The sequence below is a fragment of the Apteryx mantelli genome, chromosome 10 (genome assembly GCF_036417845.1).
Source record: "Apteryx mantelli isolate bAptMan1 chromosome 10, bAptMan1.hap1, whole genome shotgun sequence".
In the NCBI taxonomy this organism is placed as follows: Eukaryota; Metazoa; Chordata; class Aves; order Apterygiformes; family Apterygidae; genus Apteryx; species Apteryx mantelli.
The window spans coordinates 12,415,453-12,443,308 of record NC_089987.1 but is presented as its reverse complement, the minus strand read 5'-3'; the positions used below and the strand labels follow the sequence as shown (position 1 = coordinate 12,443,308).

Here is a 27,856-nt window from a genome sequence, read left to right as displayed (position 1 = left end):
AAACAGGACCTAAACTAAAAGGGATGGCATACAAACTTCTTATGTGGGCAGCATTTTTGCCACCTTCAGATCAAGACTAAGCAGGGATTGATGTATTTACGCAGCACAACTACTCGGGCAAGATAGGTGGGTATATACTTTACTGTGGCACCATGCACCCCAAGCATGCTTTGGGTACTCAATGTGTTATACCACCTATGAAAGCAGAGGACAGATGAAGGTTGAGCAGCATGAAAATGGGCTAGTGATTGTGCCGAGGGAGGAGGAGCTTGACAGTGAACTCAAGTTCATCTCCACATGCCGGGCATGAGCCTGATCCTGGGGGCTGGCCTGGCTCTGCTGTCACGCTGCAGCAGAGCTGGGACTGCACCTCCGGAGAGATGCTGGGTTTATATGGCACACCTGAAAGGAAGGCTTTACCCACAGATATGTTATCATGGGTGAAGAAGATGACCAAATGGGCATGAACAGCTAGGAGGTGAAATCTAAGGGAAAGATGCAACAACCAAAGGACTTTCTGCAGTCTCTGAGCAACGCTGCAGGAAGTAGCAGGCGTAACCTATGCAGAATGGACAAACAATGTCAAAGTGGGCATTATCAGAAGACTATTACAATGTGGTATTTTTGTTAAGCTGTTCTGTTCAGGGTAGTACATGCGTTACTGTAGCAGCCATGGCAAAGGAACTATTCTTAGCTTTTCCTGATATTATGCAGTGATGAGATTGCATATAAGGGACACCTTCAACATGCGCAGTGTGCGTGCTTCTGCTGTCATTCAAAACAACAGGAAAATTGCCATGGACTAAAGATTTTTTTTTTTTTGGTTGCCTTTATAGTTTGTATGCAAGTGTGTAAGATGCACGCATATGTATGTGTAACCTAATATGTATGTATAACATATACTCCTCTTTCGGAGAGGTATAAAATAATGTTTGACATATCTGGCATCTATCCTGGATACTCAACACCATACCTGGGTGCCTTCCTTAATGTCCGTGGCATCTAGTCTTCCACTGTCCCTGTGACTGGCACTATCTGCTTAAGGTAGAGAAGAGCACAGAGGCTTGGTCTTGGCTACCAAATAAAAACGTGTTCTTGCCTCTCTCTAGTTAAAAACCTTACTGAGGCTGAGAGAGCTCATAATTCTTATATAAATCAGCAAGCCAAGTCCATTATTGGACCTGTTCCCTCATGTGATAATTGCCTTGGCTTTCTTAGGATTTTTACCTTGACTCGAACATAATTCTTGCAGTGGAAGATAGACGTGAACATGGGTCAGCCGGGCTCCAGATCAGTGCTTAGAGCCTGACTGCTTGTCTGCTCTCCCTCTTGTCTTCCTGGGGCAGGGCAGAACAATTTGGGGGTAATTCCAAAGCCTCTTTGGACCATTTGGACCATTTCCATATAAGGAGGGGAAAACAAAATTGCTTATTTATTGAAGCTTCATAAGGTCCTATTCTTTGTTCTTTAGTGACATTATCAACCCCTCAAGCATAACTGAGGATGGTGTACCAAAAAATGATTACAATTTCAAGTAAGGAGTAAACAGCATGAACAGATTTTTTTTTTTAATTGAGAAAAAGAACATGGTAATTTGTGAGTGTGTTTGTGTGTGGGTTTTTTTTTTGTTGTTAAAGCAGGAACAAAGACAATCACTTGCTCAGCCCTCTCAAATTCTTAACCTTAAACAACTATCAGTTTTCTATAGGACAGAAACAGTTTTTGAAACAACACTATATTCTGTGGCATCCAAAAGCCTTGAAAAGAGACCCTGTAAGAAATGCTGACCTTTGGAATGAAATTCTCTTTCTGCTCTACTCAGTCAAGAGTTTGTAAACGAGATATTTGTGAGCCCTGAACTTGACAAATTCTGTGACTTTGTGTTTACTCACAATGACAATGCCCTCTGATGGGGGAGAGGAGAAAGGTAGACCTCACAGCTATGTCTGCTTGCTGTTAAAGAAAAGCCTTTTTGTTCTTAATAACTTAGAGAAATTGGCCCATAAAATTGCTCAAGAGCTGCTCATTTATATGAAAAGATGACCCCTGTAGTACTGCCAAAGTCAGTGAGACCTTGGGTGATCTGCTCCAGAATTTCTCGTTGCACAATTTCGCTCAGCCCCTGGGGTGCTTTCACTCACACCACAGTGCTTCCAAGACATGTTAGTAGACTGGAGGGGTGAAAAGACATAGCTGCTTTTTTTTTTTTTTTTTTTCTTTCTTCCCCCCCCTCCCCTTCTCCTTTCCCATTTTTCTGGGATATTGAAACCACTCTCAGTACTGTCAAAAAAGTCATGATACGGGATTAAAAATCATAAGATCTTCAAAATGGTATATTACAGGCTATCTTACTTGCCTTCTGTGTTGTAATTTTTTTTTAAGCTGTCATTGTTCATATCTTGAAGACTTTGCAGAAGACCATGAAGGTTGGTAACATACTTTTCTCTTTAAACAAAAGCTGAGATTCTCATGGAATGATACAACTTCAAGAATTATCATGAAAGAAAAAAAGCAACAAACACCTAGATGTTATAAGAGATGATAAAATGATGTGCCGCCTATGGGAGAGTGCATATTGCTGCAACTGGCAGTGAAGAGCATATCAGATCATAGGATACAGATGAAAAATATAATATAGGAATTTGTGTCAGGTCTGTTTTTAAATATATAACAAATCTTTTACCAGCTACACTTTGTATGCAGTGCTGTTATCCACTGTAGGGGATTTTTCTCGATATTGGTGCTCAGGTTGTGTCCTCTGTAAACACATTCATAAACCGAATGACGAGAGCGACCGTGAACAATTACACGTGCTGGTGCCACAGAGCCCCAGGGGGCTTTGTCAGAACAAAGAGCTATTGTAGTGCAGCAGGAGCCCCGCACTCTGCAGCTCCTGCCTTGGGGACTAATTGATACTGGATAATAACGGGTTTCTTGCGAAAGGTGAAATGAATTGTTACCGAGTGGATATCACTAGTGCGCTAAGGGCGTTGCCCAGGCCAGATTTTAAACCGGCATGTTAATGCTTTTGGTGTCCTGTGACTTTGGTGGTATTTGCCTATGTGCAGGAGGGCATTCTTTCCGTGTTCATCATGGGCTGATTTCTGGACTATGTTTTATGTTACTGCCGCAATACCACGCGGAAGAAAACTAAAACTAGCTTCTAGCTTTGCAACTGGTTCAGGCTCTGATACCAGTCAAGTTCTGTCTCCAGTGGGGCAGCGGAAGTGGATCCTACACCAGATTTTCTTGCTGAACCAAGTGCTGAAAACCCTGTCCTTCCAAACTTTCAGTCCTGTATTCAAACAGCCCTCTGTTCCACTTGGGCCCTTTGCTTGCAGTTCTGACATTGAGACCTCCTCTTGGTTGGGTTTCCTCAACAAGCACTCTCGCATGTGTAGTGTTAACTCTTGCTCTTAGGCAAACACCTCTTGCAGGCCTGAACCATTCAAGAATCATGATCCAGACTTGAAAATTAGGGCATGTGGTATTTTTTATTGAAAAATATAGTGTTTTTAATTTGCCTCTGGCTTTTGAACCATTAGAGAGTGCATTTGAGGCCAGGTTTTGATGTTTTTAAAAGCAACTATGGGGGTTGAAATTCATTTTTTTAAACAAAAGCTGAATTCTCATTAAAGCACATGAACTGCATTTTGAAGGAAAACGCAAAAATATCATGGTGCTTATGATAAAATAAAGGGATCTGGTAATACTTTATGCATTCACTTAGAATGCAAAGTCCTTAGGGCATCTTTTATTATCTGTAGCACACAATCCATGTAGACTGTAAAAAAAATAATGAATCTTGCAGCCTGTTGAAAGTATTTAGAAATTCTTTAGAAATGGGCTCACTGATTGTACTTAGAGACCATATTTCTGATAAAGCCAAGCAATTTCCTGTATGGTTAGCAAAGAAAATATCACTCATTCCTTTTTACTGTTTGTGCTTTTCATTAAAGATACACATTATACATCTGAAATTATAAATGGGTCTGTAATATGGACCAGAAATTTGTATAAGCAATCCTTTCCCCTAAAAAGTGAAATATTAACAGATAAGAAATTCTGCACTCTTTTCTTGCTGCTGTCACATAAATCACTGTGGGACTAGTTGTTCTGTGAAGGATTGCGGCAGGCAGTGTTCTTTGAAAACTGTATATGGCGTGTTCACGAGCACAAATCGTGCCAGGCTCGTTCTTTCACCCAGTCCCGTTTATGATCAGCAGGAGGATATATTCTGAGCTAGACATAGGTAACGCAGTGTCTGGGGCGCGCTGTAGGTTCTGAAGTGGCGAATTTGGGACGTATGATGGCATTATCTGGCGGGTAGCTCTGCCATGGTGAAAAGCTGCGTTACCCAGGTGTGGTGCTTCCTTCGCTTCATTGCTAAGGTGTGTCCCACACTTATTCAATCCAAATAGGAATTTCAGAAGTGGCATTTTCTCCTCAAACGTAGTCAACACCATTAAGAATTATATTCCCCAACTGTCTATTGCGTGTTACATTCCTGCTGTTGTAACAGATGGTACAAGTGTATGTCTTGGTTCCACTACAAAAGGCGTGTCTAATATCCTTTCTCAGTGCTGATGTGGGGAATGGAAACGCAGTCTTGTAGAATGTCATTGCTAGTTATTCTTTTATGGAGTCCTAAAAAAATGAGATTTTTATAAAATGTTTGAGACCAACCCACTTCGTCAATTTGGGTTCATTTTTTTGATATAGTGGTATGCTGTATCCTTAACAGTCTATGGAGATGGTTTTCACTGATAGCTATAAACGGAGGAATAATCAAAAGCTTGCCCATTTTCTCAGGGCTCCTGCATCTAGGTAGACATTGCTCAGTCCAGCAGAAAGACAGCCTAGGACATTGCTTAAAACAGCTCTCTTATAAACAAGTGCTGAACCTTTTGCATTATTCCTGTGAAGCAATAAATATATTTTACTTGAATATGGAATGCTGTAAAGATTTTGGATTTCTGCTTAAAAGTCCTAGTTGAAAGGAATCATGCTTTACAAATTGTTTAAATCCAAATTAAATGTGAAGTAAGTTATGCCAACAGTGACAATGATGCAACTCAAGGCAGGTATTTCTTCATTTACTTAGCAGAAAGCTGCTAAACTAAGCTGCCTCCAGTCCAGCTAATTATGCCAGTTCTTAATTGGCTTTCAGGAGTTAAGCACTCATAATGGAGGAAAACTAGTGACCAGTTTTGATTATCAGTATCTGCTTGTAGACTTGGGACATGACACACCTGCAAAGCCAGCCAAGAAGTAATGTGCATAGCTTGTAGTTTTGGTGCTAATTGGAAGTGCTGTCACAGCACGGGCAGTCGCACTGCCTGCCTTAACTCCTGTAAATAAAGGCTAATAAGGGTTAAATAAGGACACAGGCATGGGTAGCATGTGTCAGCACAGCTAACGCCGGGTCCTCGCCTGGGCTGCTTGCATGGGCCGTGCTTTCCCAAGCCCTGCACAGCGCTTCCGGGAGCGGGACCGCTGAATGAGCCAAAGCTCTGCTGGGTGCTTAACAGGGCAGGCATTCGCAGGGTGGCCTCCAGCCCGTGCCCCGGTGTAGCCTTTAGTATGAGAGACTGCAAGCCCCCCCTCCATTAAAATACAAAGGGTAGGTTACAAGTTCTTAGTCAACAAAGCTTTCGGGCTTATAAACTTACTGGAATACAGGGACTCTGCTGAATTAAGAATAGGCTTAGTGAACACTCTAAGTGCTTTTTTTTTTTTTTTTTTAAGCTTACATTGAGGCTTGACTAGGGGTTATGTGGCAGTGTTTTAGATATTTCATGTAATGGCCTTGAACTTCTTCGCTTTTAAATAGCATTCAGAAAACTCTAATTAAGAACGGATGAAGGATAAAAGAATCTGTGGAGCTTGGCATTAAAATAATAGCCATTTAATTTCTTATGCGAGTAAAAATATGACCACTGCACCAGTGGAAGATAAATTATGGCTCCTCTGCTAATATGCTTGTAGAGGGAAAAAACTGAAAAATGGCTATAAAAATAACAATGATAATTTAACATCTACTGGGATTGGTATTTAACAAAATTAAATGATCTTAAAATCTGACTTCAGTTCAAATATTTATGTTAAAATTCTTAGCAAGTAAGAACATGACCAGTCATTATAAACTGTAATTCCAGCATTCCAAGTGGATTTTACTAGGTTAAGAATTTATAATCTGATTATGCTACACCCAATCCTAAAGTTTTTTAAAATTAGGCTACTTAAAATACAGACAAAAGTGCTTTCTTTGACATATCACAGATTTATAAAGAAGATACTTGCCTTTTGAGCACAAAAATACAGGTCTAGTCAATGAGAATTTCAAGAACCAGGTTTTTCTATGAATGAAGGTGTGGTTAAAATAAAAAAAAAAAAAACTGAGTTCTGAAAGGCAAGTAAGTATTTCAGCCATAACTTTAGTAATAATACTTGATGAAGTCTTATGTACAGTGTGCTAGTCTGCTTTAGTACTATGGTTAGACTTTGGTATTGCACAAGATGCTATGAAGACTTATCAATATACTTTAATTCTTATATTTGAGGATGCTTGGTGATTATAGTATTACATTTTCCCTTCGTCAAAGCAACAACTACAATCTCTCATAAGTCAGGCTCAGTTTTCCTGGAAGACTGTTTCACTTAAGAAAAAAAAATCCTTTAATGAATGTAAAAACCCTAAGAACATTGTTGTATATTAATCTAGCTAAGAATAAAGCCTATTTAAGAGGATCATTTCTGTCTCTCATCGCAGCCTACTGCCCAGTCCTTTAACAGTAACTCCTATACCCGCCTGCACTGTGGCAGGGCGGGAGAGATGACTGGCTTGTGTGCCGAGTCTGAAAATGAGAAACTTCAGGAAAGAGCAAAAGTCTGTCGAGGCCTGGACTCTTCCCGAGGCTTTTGGGGGAACATGGGGAACATGAAGGAGGATGGGGCTGGGAGCGCCCAGGGTACGTTACGGGCTGCAAGCAGAGGAATAGAGACCTTGTGAGACAAATTTGGGGTCTAAATCACTCAAACGATAAACTGGGCTGGAGACTGCCTTTTTGTTAGATGGTAGCCCGATAGCCAGTGTGACGGGTATTACACTAGCAAGGATAGCCCCTTGCTATCCTCAAAATAGTCATCTGGTGCTTTCTAATACAGGTCAGCCCTCCAGAGAAGGGCTCGAGGGTGTTGGGGAGGAGTGGCAGCTACAGCCAACGTGGAGCTGGGGTGCCCGCAGCAGGGTCTTGCTGCCAGCTGGGAAGCTGAGGATGTTGTCTGGCCCTGGCTGCTGAAGCAGGTCTGCATGTGGGTGCTCTGGAGCCCTAATTTTCCCCCTGTTCCCTCTTTTCTCCTGAAAACAAGGGTGCCTGCAGTCCTGGCAGCAGCTCGGGGCCCTGGCACCCCCAGAGCTGTGCCCCTGGACCTGGGACATTGCTCTGCACAGCTCCAGTGAGGGTCAGGAGCAGAGGGACCACCAGCTGCCCTCTCCCAGCGCTGCGTACCCGTCTCCCAGCCAAAACTGCCCTCTTCAGGCTTGCAAATGCATAACCTCTATTTCTGTACAGATGAAGGTACATGTCCGTGCTGTTACCTAACTCTTGAAGGAGCTTACAAATGGAGGTAAAAAGGTAAAAATCAAGCTGTGACATCGATAGGGGAAAAATCGGGGAATTAAAAGCATTTTAATGCATGGAATTATTTAGATAATTCAGGGAGTTGCAGTGTGGCTAGAATATCATTCCTAACTTGGATTTTAATGAATATTATCATGTTAGTGGCTGTCATATTTTTGGTTTATTGCTTTCCCAGGTGTTATTAGAACCAGCCTGTTTGCAAGACTGTTGTATGTATCTTTCCCTTGAGAGGGAAGAACCTCTATTTTCTTGTTATCTTTGATATTTTAAAAAAAAGTCAGACTGATTTATTTCAAAGAGATGACTGATGAGCAGAAATAGCAAATGGATGCTACTTGCATGTGAAGACTGTGTTGTGGTGATTTTGATGTGTATTAGACAACTGTGTTGCAATTAGATACAAAGCTCACACCCTAGAGAAGAGCCATCAAAGCAAACTTGTGAAAACTTCTAACCTCAGTCTTTAAAACAATGTGCTCAGGGTTGAGTTCTCCTGAAAACAGGGCTCTGTGTGGCAGGGAGGCTTCCTGGGTGCCACTGAGCACCTCTGAATCCCTTCCCCAGGCCTCCATGCAACGCACGTGCGAAAGAGTGGAGCATCTGGTTACCTTTAGTACGCTTGGGGCCATCTGAAAGCTTCTTAGAAGTAGCAAACTGCATGTTGGGCTCTGGCTAAAGCTGTATCAGGAGCTGTGCTTTTACACACTGCAGTCTGAATAACTGTTTAGTAAAGACTATTAATCTGGAGCGATTTTCCACTAGCAGTGGAAAGCAGCCTTAGAAAAGCAGTAGGTGCATGTATGGGATCCTAGGATTTTGCTGTTTATGTGAAGGCTGCTTCTTATCATACAAGGCTGACCACTGCTCAGAGCATTAATAGTTCAACCTCTGCCAAGGTACCCAGTAACTTAAAAAGAGAATGTGGCTGGTTAAAATGTCCAGCTCTCTGAAAGGGGATGCTCTTTTATCTTCTCTCTGTAAAATTATCACTAATTTGTCAATAACTTTTCTTGTATAATAGAAGGCTAAATAAAAACTTCCTTGAGGAAGTTTGTCCTGAATTTCTGTTTTGGTAACATGATCTTAACCAAATAATCTGCAATGAGTAACATTAAAAGGAGGCTAGAATGACAGATACTGACTTCACTGTAGGAAGGACACATCGGTACTGGTGACCTCATGGCAAAAGATGTGATGCTGGATGTTATTAATATAGTACTTACAGACAAATGATCTCTTAATCAAAAACACCATTGAAAACTATTTTTGATTACATTCTCTGGTTTGCAAGGATCATTTGATATTTCTCATGAGTATGTATGTGGGCACACACACATACATATGATACATCAATATACAAATCTGCATATTCTGCATGCAGGGCTGAGTTTAGCGCCTGGATGGAGACATGCCTTTGTCCCCATCAGTCAGTGCTGATGCCCATCTGCATTAATACCTCCTGGCTTCTCTGCACAGAGACCAAATGTTTAGATGACTTTTTTTGTAGACAACAGACCTGCACTAACGTAGATGGATGGTGAGGTGGAGACGGTGCCTCTTAGGAGCATGTGAAATAATAAAGAAGATGGATGTACTGCTAATGCATGGTTTTACTCAGTTTTGAGTAACACTACTGCAATGTGTTTATGTCAAAGGAGAAGTTTAAGTCTGTATGATACAATTTTTTTGTTCTAAATTAGGAACTCTTTTTATTCTCCTAATCCTTTCACCAGCCGCAAAAAGCTGCTCTTTTCAGGCATACAGTCCATGGCTTTATTTCCTGTTCCTCTGTTCTGACTCTTGTACTTGGTCTGATTGCTCTACTTCCTTAACTTTTGACTTGTTCTCCCTCTGCTCTTGCCAGTGTTAGGTTATGCAGGCTGCATTTCATTACCATGGAGAGCAAACCTCAGCTTCCCATGCCCTTTTGTATGTACTGCAGTGAATATCACAGATAAGACAGAGACTGGGGTAAGCTTCCTCCTACGGACTAAGAGGAGTTTTCCTTGGTATTTTCTCAATGGAGTAACAATGAGCCACCCCCAGCACACTGTCAGACTGAAAGTGGCATATACAGCAGCAGGGCTGCGTGTCTGTAGGGGGCTTGCTACCAGCTAGCTTTGCTGGGGTTCGTCTTGCACCTTCCTTTTCCGCTTGCTTCCCTGGGAGCAGGCACCTTGAGCAGGAATCGTGGTAGGGCAGTGCTGCCAGGTGAAGATGAGGGTGACTCTGCAGGGCAGTCTGGCAGCCCTCTCTGGTGGGTCCTGTGGCATCACCACTGACACGGTTTGGGGGGGCTGAGGGCACTGGGGCTTGAGCTTCCCTGGTGACTGTGTGAGTTGACTGCATAAAGGAGCTAGTGTCACCCTCAAAGGAAAGTGTTTCCATGGCGGTAGGGAAGGCTTCCTCCCTTCCAATAATTTCCAGGGAGAAACTGAATGCCAAGCCTACATGTCACTGCTCCAGATGGGATATATAGGAACCCCTCTCTAGTGTTCCTAAAAATCCCTTGGTTGCAGTGTGCAGTGCTGTGCTCTCTTATCTGTGTGCTGTATGAAACAGTGCAGCCTTAGGCTGTATTAGCCCTTGTTATCTGTCCTACACCTGTTCTTTTGTCATGCTCTAGACCTCAACATCCTCAACATAAATAGCAGAAATGTGTCATTAGGTCTCTCCAACATAGAAGTTCACAATTCCTAATGCTCTCCCTGCAAGCATGCTGGAGGAGGTGGGGGTTGTCTAGGACACTGTCTGAGTGATTACTACCAGATAAACCCTGATTTTAAGGAAAGCAACTGATAGCAGAGTGAGGTCCTCCTGGAGTGGCTTAAGGGGCAGACACCAGCCCATAAAACTGATACTGGGCTTGTCCTTTCAGCTGGGGAATCCTGCAAGTGACAGCCCTGCCTCCAGGGAGCTCTCACAGTGCCTGCCTCACCTGCACTGGTATCGAGTACAAAAGCAATTGTAAAATGCTGCTCTAAAATTCACCAACCTAGTTTTAATAACTTAGCCAAAGACTTTGGCTGTGATGGGGAATACTATGGGTCAGACAAGGACACTATGACAAATACAACTTTTTGCCAGCCCAAATTCTTCAGTACTACACAGTCCAATGGCAGGGATACTTGTACCATCTTTGGAGCATAATTTGTCATGGAAAATGCTGTGTGTTTTTTTTTTTTTTTTTTTCTTCTATCTGTGTTCTTGCTCATTGTGAATGAGCATGGTAAACAGATTAATTGAAGAGTCTGGGAAATTTATCAGCAACTGCTGCACAGCACGAAAGTTTCATCCTGTCTGTTCCTGAAAGTTTAGCCCTCATGGAAGTACCACCCTTTGCCTAATTAGAAAGATGCAATGAAATGGCAGTATGCAACTTCAAGAGTTGCAGAGTACACTGATGCAAATGCACAGAAGGAACAGTTAAGCAAATCTAGGCTCTAGCAGAAGAAACCAGCCTGGAAGCTGTTCTGGTCCCCATTTTGCTCCCCAGTCCTGCTAAAGTACCTCCCTGCTTACCTGGCAGGGTGGCATTCTGGAGCTTTTTGCAAGGAGAAATGTTCCTCCTTTAATGCAATATTTAGCAAAAGAAACACTCTGGATTAAAAATTTCATCTTTGTATATACATTTGGGCCTTTTTAACCTTTAGCACTGGCATGCAAAATGCCCTACTAGAACACATGCATGAGCCTTATTTATCCCAGGGCTCTGCAACCAAGGTAAGTGTGATGATTCATGGCAGGACATTACAAGAACAAACAAGTCTGGAGAAAAGATGCAACTTGAATCGACTTGCTCAGCTTTGAATGAGATAAAACTGATTTCCCCCCCCCCCCCCCCCAAAGTAGCAGGTTTTATGCCTTCTGCTCAGACCCCACAAAGATAAACCCTGCAAAAGCGTGCTCCAGACTTAGAGGCCAGTTAGTGAATTTTGGACAGTGCTTACATAACATCTAAAAACTTGCTACAACATAATAACCTGGGATCCACTAAGAGCATCTCTAATCTAGACATTACTTGATCCTTAATCTCTGAAGGTATATCATGGGAATTTAAACATGTTAAACTTAACTTTAAAGTAAAGTCTAGTTTTCAATATTGTCTTGAACAGAAAAGAGTTAAATGTTGAAAGTGCCTTGCTAAATCAAAATTCCAGGCAATAAATAATTAAAACAAAGGAATCTAAAAATAGCAGCAATAATAAAACCATCCAAACAGACTGACTGTTGTGTGTTGTATCTCAACTTACATTACTGGGATGAGAGGATGAGTAAGAATCTCCTTTAAGCTCTACTGCCATTGCCCAGGATCTTACAAGAACCTCATTTTGGATGCAGGTGTATACATGACACGAGCTCTTTGCTACAGCAAAGTTTGCTGCACTTGCAGGTTTCACAGATCCTTGATTGGAAATCATTCAGCCTCTCCAGTTTACAACCAGATGCAAACAAAGGAGAAGAATGTAAACTTCTGTTAGCAAATCCTGGTGTAGTTAATTTTTTAAGCACAGTATCATTACATCTTTAAGTGGCTTTGTCTCTCTTTCAGCAAAGAATACAAAGATATGCTTAATTAATGTCAATGAACTTAGATGGAATTTAAAAGCAAAAAAATAGTATTTAAGTATGCTTCCTGGAGTGTGCACAACTATTGTGCAATGATATTTGACTTGAAGCTTGTACCTAATTTTAAGTGCACTTTAGTAACTAGCTCAACCTGAGTTTAGATGAGACTTACAAATAGTCATCACCTTAGCACACACTTGTGCAGGCATTACTAACACTGCTATGTTGCTATCCTCAGGTATTCAGAAATCAGATGCTAACGTTTGACTTTATTTTTAAATCTCTTATTTTTAAAAGTACATTTAGATAATTTTATTAGCAAGAACTAGAAATTTACAACACTTCTTGATTCTCCAAACAAACATGAGATTTTCTTGGGTTTCTTAAAATCTAAGAGCTGTGAATTTAAGAAAAATGCCAGGCATTTTGTAATATGATCTCAGAAGTTAGCAACATTACTACATAAATTTTTTGTGCATATGAATCCTACACTGTCAAATACTTTGACTACTTTTGAAACTAAGTATCTTCAGACTTAGACTTCATGTTGCTCATTGATGTCTCTATACATTAGGTTGGCCTAAGCAGTTGACTAGCTGTATAGGTCACCTTTGCTCAAGCTGTCTTTTTCATATCAAATAGGTAGTTATAACTTTTAAAAAATATTTGCCAATTCACATCTCCAAAACAGCTGAAGGGGTTTTGTTCTCAAAATTTCATCAAAATGTTTCATTCCTTCCCTCTGATGGAAAAACTTGTTTACAAGCACACAGAAACATGGAACTCAATTAGCTAGTACTGCAAAAATCAGATTAACAGACCTGAACACCCCTCCTATAGCAATGTATAGGACCCTCGTTGCAAGATGTTTTCTGTTCCATTTTTGCCACAGACTGGAGATGTTTGATTTGCCTTGTTTCCTTCTCTACTAGTCATCTGCAACAATAACCCTCTGCCACTTGAAGCAGGTTCATTATAAATGTCACTTTACAGACTTTTTGTCATTGGTTTGGGGGTTATTTAGTTCTGGTGCTTTTGAGCAGCTAAACCTTTTAACAGAGATGTTCTTATATCAGAAGGCTGTGAGGCCACAAAGGGAAACATATGGATTTCAAAACATGATGTTTTCGCAGACCCCTGCCTTCAGATAGGACCTGTGAGTTGGTGGCCTGAAGTGCCACCTTTGTGTCTCAGCCTTCGTGCATCGGCATCCTTGTCTCTGGAGTACAGAGAACGGTGGCTGCTGCTGCAAAGGGCAGCCTGGCTGGCTCAACAGCTCGTGTCCCCTGGAATCGTTTTATCAATGGCAAGCATTATTGTTATTAGATTTGTGGTAAAAGGACTGTGTGAGACTGGCCCCCTCTAACTTTAAATAATAAGAACAGATTATACTTGTTCCCTCTAGCTCTCCAGTAGGCTGTGCAACCAAAATACAGTGCAGTCTATTCACACAATTTCACTGAAATATGACTGCCACTCTGCATTCATTTATTTGGGTAATAAAGGATTAATGTGCTTCATACATAGCTGCTTTAATTTAATTTAGGGCCTGATCCCATGAAGCAGTGAAGTCTTCAGCTCTCCTTGACTTCAGTAAGATTTGAGGAACTCGGCACCCATTACAAAAAGGGTCTTTAATCTTCCATCGGGAGCCTGGGCGCGCTAAAGGGGAGGCATTCCTTCTGTACATTCTTATAATACGTACAGGATTTTGGTACCTTTTGTAATAGTCTGCTTAAACCCTAATGCGTTGCTAAGTAACTAGCCGTATCCACAATGAACAAACACGTAGATGTTGTGTCCTACTGGTCTCTGGCAGAGTTTAGCATAAGAAATTGCTTTATTACAGCAAGATCTACTAGCAGTAGTACAAAAAAGCAGTTTGTCAGCTTTTTTTTTTTTTTATTCCAAATATTTTAATTCTATCATAAAAATAGAAATCCCTTCCAAGTGGAAGGCTGGGCATGTGAGGACACCACCCAGAATCAATTACTCCTTTCCCTTATTCTTAAAAATACTGATTCAGCTATTCTAATAGACTTGAGTCTAAGTACAGTGTTTGGAAGCTTAACAAGCTTGGATACTTTCTGCTCTCTTGTACTACATAATGCTATTACTATTTTCATGACACTTATAAAAAGAGCTGATTATTTATGTCTTTAAAATGTATAGCTTTTTAAGCTTTCAGACTGAATATCGGAAACAATGAAACTTAGAAGCATTTACCAGAGTCCAAGTTCAGCACTAGTGTTTCCAAAAACAAAACCAAAGCAAAAAACTCCTCCCCCACACTCTTCACATTTAGGAGGATTATCAGCTATCAATAGCACTATTTATTTCCAAAATTATTAATTCATTTTGTTCTTTAGTGTTTATGGAGTCCTAGAACACCTTTTCTGAAATGGTTTGGTCTCCCTTTCATGGACTGTCTACGTAGTTTTAAATAATGAATAAAACAAGGCTTGAACCTCTGACTATGCAGGAAGTAAGTCTGTTATCAAAACAGGACAAAATCTGGGCAGAGAAAAAACAACTTGGGAGGAAAGGGAAATGAAATATAGTTTGAGATGACCCTCCGTTAAAAACAAGCAAACAACCCCCTGTCCATTAAGCTCTCAGGAGAGCTGTTAAGGAATTCTGAAAATAATTCAAAAAGCGAACTCAACCCCTTGTTTTCATTCTTCTTGGTCCATTCCTTGCTACTCCCTAGGAAAAATGGATCCCTTGGGCTTTACACAAGGATTAATTTTTATGATATAAAAGCATACAGCTTAAAGCCCCAAGTCTTCATATTCCTTGACAGTCATTATCTCCAAGCTTATGGAGAAGCACATATTGAGCCGTACCAAGGCATGGGTTGGAGGGGAGGCAAGAATATTCTTCTGGATTCACAAACCTTCCTTGTGGGGCCATAGCAGGAGTGAGTGATCTCACAGCAAAATATGGGACTATTGAAAGACCATCACATATACTAATAATTGTCTCACTGTCTCATGATGATTGTGCAATATAACAGCAAAAAGAGGGAAGACACTTAGGAACCACGAGAGACTAGCCAACTAATGATGCTTTTTCCTGTCAAACCAGTAGCTTATTATATCATGCACACAGGTATGTATCCAAGTGCAATGACTTTTTTGAAAAACTGCTCAACTTACAAAGAAAATGTTTCAGCATTAGAGCTCGTGTTCTGTTCTCTGTTGTCTGAATACATCTTGATACTGACTAAAGAGAGCTAGAAAAGAAAGGCAGCTTTTTCTAGCCTTACCGCTCATCCCTGTGTGATTACCTGACCCACAGTTAATGCAGCATTGTCAGCAGCTTGTCTAGCATCACAGGTGAATTAGAGGTTTTGTGATGGGCAGCCTTGTGACATGCGTTGTCACAGATCATATGATATTATTGATTTTAGTTCTCTGACCCAGTGTATTCAATCAGAGAATGAGATTTCTCCCTTAATTTGATTTTCCTGGCTTTTGTGAGTCTAAATAAGGTCCTCATATTATTTAAACATAATTTTTGTGGTTTATTATATTAAGATGTTTGGTCTGATCTAGATTATGTGGCTCCATGTAAGTGATGAAAGGGCTATTGTTCTTCAAAGCAGAAAAACTGCCACTCATCCAATCAGTGACCTATTTCTTGGAGTCATAAGTAACCCTTCTGAAGTCTTACTGATTTATAATGCTATGTTTTATACCATTCATTATGAAGCCCCATGTCTGACATGTGATTACAATGGTATTTAAGAATCAAAAAAAAAAACCCTAAAACTTTTCCATATCTAAAGATTGTTTATTATTATTTATTTTTCCATAAGTTTGGTACTATTCTAGTGTTACATGAATTGGACCAATTCAGCCCAGGGGCTTATTCCGTTACTGAATGATATGGAACTTCCTCAGGCTTAAACATTCCCAGTATATTCCTCTCCACCTTCCTTACTTTGGGATCCTGTGGAATTTGTCTCTCCTGACCCAAAGAGATGATGGACCACGTTCAGGAGCAGGAATTTAATCTGCTCACACTAACACTTGACTGGGCCATCCATTACCCTGAAATCAGAAAAATGGAACCTACAAGTTTCTGAAATGGGAACAATTTTGTAGACATCACTCATCTAATCTTGCTTTTCTATCCTGACTTGCAGAGGCCAGTGCCAGAAGAACACTTCAGGAAAGTAAGCCAATAATGAATAAAGAGATTCTGTTGAGGCTGATACGCGAAGAAATGTATTTACTATTACATACAGCTTTACTCTGCAAGAGAGCAGGGCTTGTGTATTCTCTACCCTTTCTTGCTATACAGAGAGGAATACAGGCATCTAAAAAGGAAATAGGATGTTGAGATGTTCACTCCATGCTGCATTGCTGGCTCCCCATTCTTCATTGTGGAGCAGCTGCTAAATAATTCTTTGGAAGACGTCTGTTTTTTTTTTTTTTTTTTTTTTTCAGAACCAGCAGAAAAAACACTGTTAGGATGTTTTATATTTGGAGCACTTCAGTTCTGACAAATGCCTTCTCATTTTATCATGCTGCAATCAAGATGACAAAAAAGTGTGGCAGCTAGTTGAAAACGCTCCCCCCACCAACTCCAACAAGAAAGGGGGGCTTGAAAGGAAAAGTTTGGCACACAAAAAGCTCCAAACACAAAAAAGCTAAACCTCTACCAAACCATTTCTGTTTGCTGTGAGCCTGCCAAAGCAGAAAAGACTTTCTCAACAGAAAAGGCTACATTATGCTAGAAGGAAATGAGCTGCAAGGCACAGGAAAAGAGAACACGAGTGGAGATTTATGGCACTACTGAAAGCAGGCACTGTACTGCCGGATCAGGAGTAAGACACTACTGAAGGATGCTACCTTTGTTTCTTCGTCTATCAAGGAAGAAGGAAAGTTTGTTTCAGGGTATCTGAACTGCTGATGTCCATGATAGAAAGCCCATTGCTTCAGCCTTCTGATTGGAGTGCTTGTGTTCTACCTAATCAGAATTTTCCACTTTTTGAGAAGAACAAAGAAAAAAAACCCAACAACAAATCAAACCATACCTGCCAGTTAATAACCTGGAAACAGAACCATATTACAATGTCACAAATTTTACTTAAGTATCACCAATTTTATAAAATACAAACTGAGGTCCCCCCACCCCCATCTTCCTTATGTCTTTTTGCTGTTTCTGAAGATCATATGGGAAGTATTGTTCATCTTAACATTTCTTACTTTGTTTTTTGCTGCTGTTTTGGCTCTTGTTCTTTGTATGGTACATGTGGCACTTCACATGATGAATTCTCCTGAATAGAAACTGACTGTGGCAGAAAGGCACATCAGTGGACAAACAAAACTGCTTTCTATGTACTGCAAGACTCGATTAAGAAAAACATAGAGTAGTTTTTTTCTTCTTCTTTGCTGCAAGGAATCTCTAATTACAACCCCCCCCCCCCAACCCTGCTCCCTGTGAAATCAGTCTCAGAGGGAAGCCTCTAGCCCAAAGAAGCTGCACAATCTCCCTAGAATTTTATCAAGCTTAATTAGAACTTTGTCATGGTTTTACTTGCAAGTGAAACTGCAGCATGTTTTCAGTTCCCTAAACTCAGGTGAGTATCAACTCCAAATGATGCTGATGGATATCTGCATGTTGGCACAGCCATGAAGGACACTAGAACATGGTATCACCCTAAAATGGGTTTGGGAGAACAGGGATACATAAATGTAACTTGCACAACACATTTCGGATGGGTGTTCCTAGATTTTTCTTTCAAAATGTAGGGTCTGATCTTTTTCAGCAGTGAATGCCTTTTTCACAATGGGTATCATTCCAAATTACAGACACCTATCAGCTTTTTTGTACACAGAACCTGGGTATTTAATGTTCAGTAAAACTGAACATGAAACTGACTCTGGATTGTATGAAAAAAATCTTTACAAATGCCACAAAAGTGTCTTTGTGTTTTCTCACTACTAAAGAAGACAGTATTTATCTTGAACAAAAATTGACTACTGCCTTTATTTGAACATAATTTGAGTTTAGAAAAGAACAAGATGTCAAATTATGTTTCTCTACAGACCAAAATTGGATCTGTCCTATTGTCCTGGAAAAATGTAATCATGTTTGTGGAAATACATTGTGTGCCACGCCAGCAAATGCCATGTGGGACAGAATGCTCAAAATAGTAGTTAGCCGGGTGCATAACAGAGATAAGGAAGACTCTTTTCAGAAATGATTTTTTTTTTCCTTGAGAGAACCACTGAGGAAATCTACATTACTGTCACGAATCAGTGAACAAAAGTGTCCTGAAATTTCAGCTGGCTATAAAAGTGAAATGCTCACACACAGATCAGAGAGAGAACAGATTTTTGCTGCAACACCATTGTTTTCCATGATCTTGAGTAATTATGGAAGAAATCATCTAAGAATTATGGGTTTCTTTTTTCTTTCTTATATATCTTTCTTTCTGCTACAGTTCTGTAACATGGATACTACTCCAGTAATGTCCATTTGGCCTGTCTAGGAATGAGCTCCTAATCATTCAGTACATTACTTTATCAAGTGGTGAACCTGAGAGTATGTCAGCTGATTAAATGACCAATAATCAGTCTCCTTAAGCAATTGTAGTATATGAAAGATGATGGGAGAGGACTCTGCAAGTAGCTGGTGTTAATACATACCCATTTTTCACTTGAGCTCTTGTCTTTTTATGAGAAACATGAGTATGAAAACTATTTTCAATCCACGTGTTCTCCTTCACTAGTGTTTTGTTAAAATAGCAGGCTAAGGAATCCTGTAGTAGGTTTCTGTCTATAAAGACTGCCTGTGGGATGTAGGGTGTGTTAGAATGACAAAAGACAGTTGCAAGAAGAGAGTGAATCCACATGCAAAAAGGCTGGTAAAAAGAGTTTTCTATGAATGGCAAGGAGGAAAAAAATCATATCTAGTGCAATTACACCTCTGAACTTGGTGGTATCTCAGAAGCGCTATCCTTGGAAGTGATACTACTCAGGCAAATGAAGACTTCCCTGTGGATGTATCCAGAACTGTTTGTAAATGAATGCCAGGTCAGGCAGGTGTAATAATAACCAATGAAATAATTTGTTTATCCAGATCATGATAATCCATCAAGGGAACAATATTTGCGCTACATATTAGGACAATCCTGACATAAGGAGCCATCTCCAACATGAGGGGGCTTTTGAGGTTTTGTTCTTTCTGCTGAGACCATCAATAAGGAGTCTGACTAAAGCTAGCTATGGAAGAAAGTGGTGTGTGGCGTTTTGTGGGTGATGTGGACACATGCATTGTGGAAAGTACGTAGCAATAACTTAACATATTGTTCACAGGCCATCTGATAACAATTTTGATATCACTGTGGGAGGGCTTTGAACTGGGAACTTGTTTATAAGGGGATCTTATACCAAGCTTACATGCAAGCAGAATTTTTTCTCTAAGCATTGTTTAAGCAACACAAAATCAATTGACCCAGATAACTTGATAGCCTGTGCTCAGCAACAGAAGGAGATTTATTTAGTTCTAGCTGACACATTTTGTTGTGGCTCAATCTGTAGGTTTTCTAATGGGTGTAACACAGCCTGATGTAAAATCATTCCCATGTATACAACAGACATTACCAAAATGTGAGTGTGGCTCTATAGCTTCTTTCGTGCAATTTTTACAGGTGGGAAGCTGAGTGAACAAATGTTTTAAGAGATGTTTATATTTTGTTTGTTTTATATAAAACTTCTCAATTTGTACCACAAGTTATACATGTGATTTGTGCATAAAGTTGCATGCACATTTCTAATGCAAGAATGTGAATTTTGTTATTCAGACCAAAAGTATCAGGCTGGTATCAGATGTTAATCAGGCTGGTGTTTCTAATTCTTGCACTTTCCTAAAGAACAGTGGAATGTGGTAGAAATTACGCAGAGCCAAGTTATAGAGCTTTGTTTTTAGTCTACACAGGCAAAGCTCTCATTGAAGACACAAAATAAGAATTTTTTGTATGGCTCATATACCTGTGTTTATAGAAAAGATATGTGTGTAATTACGGTCATTGCATATGGAGCTCTACAAAAGATATATAAGCAGCTATGTAGAACACACATAAAATAACTGTCAAATTAAATACTGCACTTAGATTTGTCTGTCTGCTAAATAAATACTAATTGTTTTTTCAAGCAATTACATAGTATCCGTAAGTTATTTAGCAGACAATGTGTTACTGCTTTTTAAGCTGTATCATTTCATCTGCGTATTGGCAAGCTTAATTTTCAGCATAGAGTGCATTAGAAAGTTATTAACAGCTGGAGTCTGTAAGAGATTTGTTTTCCCTGTATGTGACCATGTTTAAGACTGAACAGTTTGGGTGCTCCTACAGTGAGTCTCAGGCACTTTCCAAAACTCTGTAGCAGAGAGAAACTGCCAGAAAGACTTGTTACTACTACTAAACACAGTGTTCGGTTTTACAGTCATTAAGCATCAGAACAGAAAGTTTTTGTATTTAGTATCTGAACTTATATTAGGATACCCAGAAAGGAGTTTTCTATTTCAACATGAAACAACCTTTGGAGCCTTCTTCTCTGAGTACCCTTGTTTGAATGCAATTAAAAAGAAGAAAAAAGTTAAGGTTACGACAGTCTTAAGTGACATAAGAAAGTTAGGGAAGAAGCTGGGGAAAATAGGGAGGCTGTCCTATGGGATGGAACTAGGATAGGCAGCCTTATATTCCTAATTTGATGTATTGTATACTTTTATTTTTGAATATTTTTTGTTATGTGAACTGGTATTTCTTAGGGCAAAGCCTTTCAAACATCTATAAAGGGAGGATCTAAATTTGAAAGGATGTCTTGTGAGTCTATTATGATGACATAAAAATTTTCATTGTATCAACAAATATCTCAGTTGTAAAAGTTGTAAGAAAATTGTCCTATAATTCAACAGGTAGAAAGAAGATAGAAAAGGAACAGCTATTTTGCAGGGAATTAGCACAGGACTTGGGTGTTGCAGAGTAGCTGTCAGGATGGGTGTCTGTCTCTCTTGTCACGTAACAGAGTTGGAGCTGATCCTCAAACTGGTACGTGTACCTGGTTCATGCAGGAGCGCCTCCTTTAGCTCAAACAGCCAGAAGACAGCAATGTTTAAGCTGGATGAAGTGATATATTTGTATCTAGATAATTCTCTTTCCCTCAGACGCAATTGTGAAATTTCATGGGGCTATAATGGATTATGAAATACTGAGAGACCATGGAATTATTGGAATACTCTCAAGTATACCAGATAACAGTGTTCACACCTCAGAGCCTATTCTTTCACTTCATTTCATCATGCTAGGGAGCACTCAGAAAGCAATCTGATTTTTCTTCCCTCCAATTGCAAATCACATAATGCTTTATTTTAAACAATCAGAATTAGTATATAGAAGGCAACCACAAGCTTATTAATAACATATTTATAGTCTCATATTCACCTATTTTCCAAATACTCCCTCATGTTCCCTCTGCCTGTTACTAATTACTAGAAGATTATTATCCTCTATATCTATCCTGTAATCATTAGAATTGTAGAACAGTCAGCTAAAACATAAAATTTGGTGTAATGCTTACAGATTAACAGCATCAAACTAAATCTATTTGATAAACAATGCAAAAATATCCTCTTACGTTTTCTGCATCTGCAGCGTTTTTATATGCTGTTTGAACAATGACGATGTCCAAAAACATTCAGTGAAGAATAGAGGGCATATTCTCCTCTTAACTCATGTGCAGAGTAAGAAGAGATTTCTTTCAAAGGTGATTTTTTTTGTTAACATTTTCAGGCAACATGACTTTGACATGGAACAAACTGGCATTTGATATCTTAACATTTGAAGGAAAAAATAATAGATACAAACAGATAATGCATGATGGCCCATGTGAGAATCCTGTTCTGTCATCAGTGCAAAGTATGTGACACTGCACCCATTTTTCCCCATATTCAATCATTTGGAAAAAAGTCTTCCCACTTAGATGTTAGATTTTATCATACAGAAAATTTGCGAACTAACTGGTTGCCTAATATTAATTCAGGTTAACAGGCAGTTTTCTGCTGAGAGTCTTAAGTAAGACTTCTCATTTAACTTGCTCAATAATGGCTTTCAAGCCAATTTTGTATACTTTACAGTGTCCGCAGTTTACAGGCCACCACGTTCTATGTAGTGGCATCATCTACAAAGCCACTGCTATTACTATATGTTACTTCTTACTACGGAAGATTTTGTGATATGTGATGTAATTTCACATACCCACCCACATGCGCATACACAAAAATCAAACCCAGACCTAACAGGATGTTAGCGTTGTTTTTCAAACTTCTTTTACCAAAATATAGGGGAATTTGCAGCAGAATTTCTAAGCTTTCTTTGGCAATGCAGATAATCTAATACTTAAATGGCTTGACAGTACTAGAATTTCTCGTAAATGTCAGTATTTTTCGCTACTCAAATGTCTGTCTTTGACTAGATGAGAGGATGTTTTACAGGATTTAGTTCATACAAGTGTTATATATTTATTCTGCTTGTAACATGTTGCAAATATTCTGTTGCAAGTCGATATGGCTGATTGACCTGGGAAAGGATTTGAAAAAAGCTGGGTCCAAGTTTTAAGCCATAGTTATCTAAAACTAGAACTAACAGGTGATGTAGATGCCCTAAAGTCAATTTAGACTCTATTACTGCAGATAGAAGCCTGAGAAACGGTCCCAGCTGCACAGGCTGGTGGTTCAGAGACACAAACCAGAGGTTTGTGCCAGTCCCGTGACATTCGGTGGCTTTCTGAGGGCCCAAGCTACCAACTTCCCTTTGAGGAACCCCAATTTCAAACAAAAGAAGAACTTTTTTTAGCCTGCATGAGTTCAGGGAAAGCTTAAGAAATAAAAAACCTGAATAAGCCTTAAGAGCTGAAAAGGCCATGGGGGCCCAGGCACAGAAAAATCCCATTTTAGAAAATCTTGTGATTTCGTAGTCAGCTGAGCGACTGGAGGAAGGGGGCTTTTATTTGTGTTTTCTCGGTCCCGGGATTTAACAACAGAGCACCTGCCCCGCTCGAGCAGGGCTGTGCGCTGCAGGGAGCAGCGCGCCGCTGTCCTCGCCTCCTCTATCCAATGTACTGCGGGCCGAGACGCCGTGCCTGAGGCAAAAACAGCCGGTAATCTTTCAGGTGCTGCTGCAGGAACTTCGCCTTAGAACTTAGATTTCGTTTGACCCCACACGCGCCCGACGTGATATATCTATAGATATAGATATATACACACATACATTTTAAAGCTCGACAGCCGTGCGAGGCCGTTAGGTCCCGCGCCGCCCCTTACCGATGATGATGGCACAGGCGCTGACCAGCCCGATCTCCTTCTTCAGCGCCACCCGCGCGGGGCCGCCGGGCGCGCCGCGCTGCTCGCCGTCCCCGCCGGCCATCGCTGCCCGCCGCCGCTCTGCCGCCGCGCCGCCCGCCCGCCCGCGGCCGCGCGCATGCGCCGCCCCCCACCCGGGGCCCTGCCCTGCCCCGCCCTGCCCTGCCCTGCCCTTCCCTGCCCTGCCCTTCCCTGCCTTGCCCGGCCGGTCACCGCCGCGCGCGGGGCGCGTGTCAGGGCGTGTCAGGGCGGGGAGGTGCGCGCGGGGCGGAGGGGGGGCGCGAGGCGCGTGTCAGGGCGGGGAGGTGCGCGCGGGGCGGAGGGGGGGCGCGAGGCGCGTGTCAGGGCGGGGAGGTGCGCGCGGGGCGGAGGGGGGGCGCGAGGCGCGTGTCAGGGCGGGGAGGTGCGCGCGGGGCGGGGGGGCGCGAGGCGCGTGTCAGGGCGGGGAGGTGCGCGCGGGGCGGGGGGGCGCGAGGCGCGTGTCAGGGCGGGGAGGTGCGCGCGGGGCGGGGGGGGGGCGCGAGGCGCGTGTCAGGGCGGGGAGGTGCGCGCGGGGCGGGGGGGGGGCGCGAGGCGCGTGTCAGGGCGGGGAGGTGCGCGCGGGGCGGGGGGGCGCGAGGCGCGTGTCAGGGCGGGGAGGTGCGCGCGGGGCGGAGGGGGGGCGCGAGGCGCGTGTCAGGGCGGGGAGGTGCACGGGGCGGGGGGGCGCGAGGCGCGTGTCAGGGCGGGGAGGTGCGCGCGGGGCGGGGGGGCGCGAGGCGCCTTTTTCTGTGATGCAGAGGTATTGCTGATGCACGCATTTGCTTGCATATATTGTGCACGGTAAATGAACTGCTAGTCTGCTTGAGGTATGGCGTGCCTGAATAGCGTTATGAACTGTTGAACAAAAAATAAATCCCTGCGCAACACAAAGCAGTAATTTAGTGTTAATGACACCGAAGATAACATATATTATGTATTTAACATCTTTAGTGTGTCAGACAACAGAGAGTCTGCCACCACTGCACAAAGGGACTTGTGTACCCGCAGCTGATTTTTGATGACTTTTGAGACCTTACTCGTTCTAGGGCCCATGGGGTTCACAGCTCTGACTTCACATGAATCTTCTTAGTAGCAGTCCATGAACTGTGTGTTTTGCTAGATGTGACAATGCAGTGATTTAAAGGAAAAAAACCTCTGATTTTGTATAATCGGCGCTGGCAGGGTGTGGCCAAGCAAGCATAGTTAAAATCAGTAGGGTAATACTAGAAACTGTTAAATGCCTGGCTTCTACCTTTGCTTTTCTTGACCGTCTCTTCCTTCCTCCTGCCCCCTTTCTTTCAAACCTGCTCTCTGAACTGTAAAACGCCCATGTGTGCAAGAGCTCCACTGGCACCTTCTGGTGGTGGCCTTCCCCCGCCAGCCCTGCCAGCCACCCGAGGTGCCCTGCGGTGCGGGCTCTGGGCTGCTCGCGGTTGATAAGCTGCGATTGTAGTCCTATGCTGGCAAACTTAAGGAAATATTTATTATTTCATTTTCTCGCACAGGAATTGAGGGTAAATATGTGAGTACCGGGCTGCTCCATTCCAGCGCGAACACAGGAATGCCAAGGTAAAGGTAAGGAAATAATGTCACACAGTCATTCACAAATCTGTTTGCTCTGTGAACAAACTGCATTCACTGAGTGTTGATGGATGATGTCTTCTCTGCTCTCAGATGAAAACGGAAAGTTAAATCCTAGCTTGGGAGTCTAGGCTCTTCAGTTCACACTGGAACCGCCGAGGATTTACTGATGAAATCCCTGGTCCAGTTCCTTGCGTGTGAATCAAGACGAAGACCTCCCTGTGAGCAGTCTGCGTTCAGTGTGTGGGCCCTGCCGGCCTGAGGGAGGACTCCCCTATGGGTGGCCTGTTCTGAAAGTGAATAGGTGGAAGAGTGTCTGGCATCGGGAGGCGTGGGAAGGAGCTAGCATGCGTCAGTGGGACAACCAGGCCGGTAGCAGAAGTTGGACGTGGTGTGGTGATGTCAGTGGGAAAAGGAAATTCTTGGATTGCAAGACCTCCGTTAAGAAAGATGGGAGGCTTCTGTGGTGACTTCAGTCTGATTTTGTTTGACTTTAGAATGACAAGTGTGACCTGAAAACTGAGGAGTCATTTGAGGAGATCAGTGGACTGTTCTACAAAGCCGATAATTGTAAATGATTTTACTTTATAAAGCTGCTTTGTACTGCTGCTGCTGCTATAGGGAGGCTTATTGATTTTCAGAGGCTGAGACTTGTTTTCTAAATTGATCTGTTGCTCTGTAGAATTGTAGTTTCTAAATGAACTGCCTCATTAACTACCTCTAAACGATGCTTTTATTGAATTCTCATGTATTTTTTATAAGGAAGCATTTTACAAGAAGAACTACGTTCTGAACTCTAAACAGTATTACTGTTCTCATTTTATAGATGGGAAAATGTGAAGACTAGAAACGAAGGTTCAGATGTTCTGAAGCAGGCTGTTGTTTTAGGTGTTTCTTCTAGGTGGTTTAAATGGTCATTTCAGAGCTGTACTTTCCACTGGTAGCAACTAAGAATTTCCAGCATCTCTGAAAGTCAATCTGTACATGGCAGGCTTACATACACATTATTAGATTAACTTTGTGCAAACTCAGCTATGACAGTCTATTGATTTTGTTAAAGCTAAGAGAAAAAAAAGATGTTCATCAAAGAAAGTACAAAAATCAAGAACCACTGGAACTACATGGTGTTACTAACTGTGTTACTGGGTTTTAAGAGCCTAGTGAAAGTTAGGATCAATTAACCATAACAGAACAACCACAAAATCTGTTAAATGAATGACCGTGTAGAAGGATAATGCTTTACTGAGTTGTTTCTTTTGCCGTGGTAGAAATGTTGGTTTGCTCTGAAGTATGTGTATAAACTTTGTGGCTTTGCGCAGTAGATAATCGTGGTCAGCCTTCTTACTTTGATTAGCAGGAAACAGTGGATGCTGGTTGTGAGATGATGAAAATGAATACTAGAATTTAATTAATAATCTTCCTCAACTCTGCTCTGCTGTAGCTGCAGGATTTTTTTTGTACATTCTGACTAGTTCAGGGGCTCTTGCCAAAGAAAATGAGAAATATTCCTGCATGTGTGCATGCTCCCTGCTGACATAAATACCTTGTTCTGTAATTGTTCCTTCTTGCTAAAAGCTGTGAAGCACAACTGTGCAATTTTATTTGTTTTCAACTATTTTACTAATAATAATAAAAAAAAAACTAACAGAAAAACACTAGACCGTTTCCTAAGGAGAGGTAGCTAATAACCGTGATAACCCTTACAAGCAGAGGAACCCTAAGAGCATTCTGTCATCCCATCCGGTCTCACATATGGTGCGTTTTGAACGAGGCTAAAAGAACAGCGATGGCGCAGGAAAACCTCGGGGGTGAAATCTCCGCACCATTCCAGGGAAACTTTTTGGAGCAGAAACGTTAATGAATTGGCACATCCAACTGTGTCGCAGCCAGGATATTCTGTATCACACCTTCCGGTTTCAGGACCAGAACCCTCACGGGCAGCATCCGTGCCCTTGCCTTTGTGCGAGGCTGTTCCCAGAAACAAGAGGAGGCCCTCGGCTGCGGGGTAGCGTGTGCTCCCTGGGCCTTGACAGCGGCACCCTAAGGTGGGACCCAGCCCCTGGGCTGCCCGCTGGACCTGCTGAAAGCTGTCTCTGTAGGTCACCCAAGGGGCAGCAGAGAAGTTTGAGAGTGCTGGCTGGCACCAAGACTACTTTGTTCAGGTTTCCATCAATGGCAGAGCAAATCTGGTTGTTCTGAAGAATGTCAACACCAAGCAAAAAGTTTTCTTGAGCAGGGATCTTACAGATGTCCATTTGAAGGGAGCTGTACCCTTGCCCTGGGAGATGAAGAAAAGATATATGACGTTGTCCTCTTCTCAGTGTGCGCAGCATTTTTTTGAATAGGTGCTTATTTGTGGTGTTTGCCAGAATGTACTTCCTAGTGCAGGCAGTAAGCCTGTAAGAAGTTTAGCTTAATTATTAAGTAGCATGGGTAATAAATGGAGTGGGCTAGCAGGGCTGGATGCAGCTGTGTTGGTGGCGGAGGCTGAGGATGACTGCTGTGCAGCGGCAGTGCAGTCTCTCTCTGCCGTGTGAGACTGAGCACATGATGTGTGGGATAATGGCTACAGGTGAGCAGATACAGCCAGGAAACCCATGCTGGTAACTGTTATCAAAGCTGAACAGGCTTGTTCTGGAGGGCTGCATTAGAAACTACTGTTTCACCTT

The 27,856-nt window shown here is 41.9% G+C and overlaps 1 protein-coding gene across 1 annotated transcript in view; it reads right to left on the bottom strand.

The window, feature by feature from the left end:
• Window positions 1-23,649, bottom strand: part of SLC7A10 (solute carrier family 7 member 10) — a 50,175-nt gene extending 26,526 nt beyond the window's left edge. Inside the window, exon 1 of the mRNA XM_067302892.1 lies at window positions 23,547-23,649. Within this exon, the coding sequence (XP_067158993.1) occupies window positions 23,547-23,649 (103 nt within the window). The remainder of the gene's footprint in view (window positions 1-23,546) is intronic.
• Window positions 23,650-27,856: the final 4,207 nt, after the last annotated feature.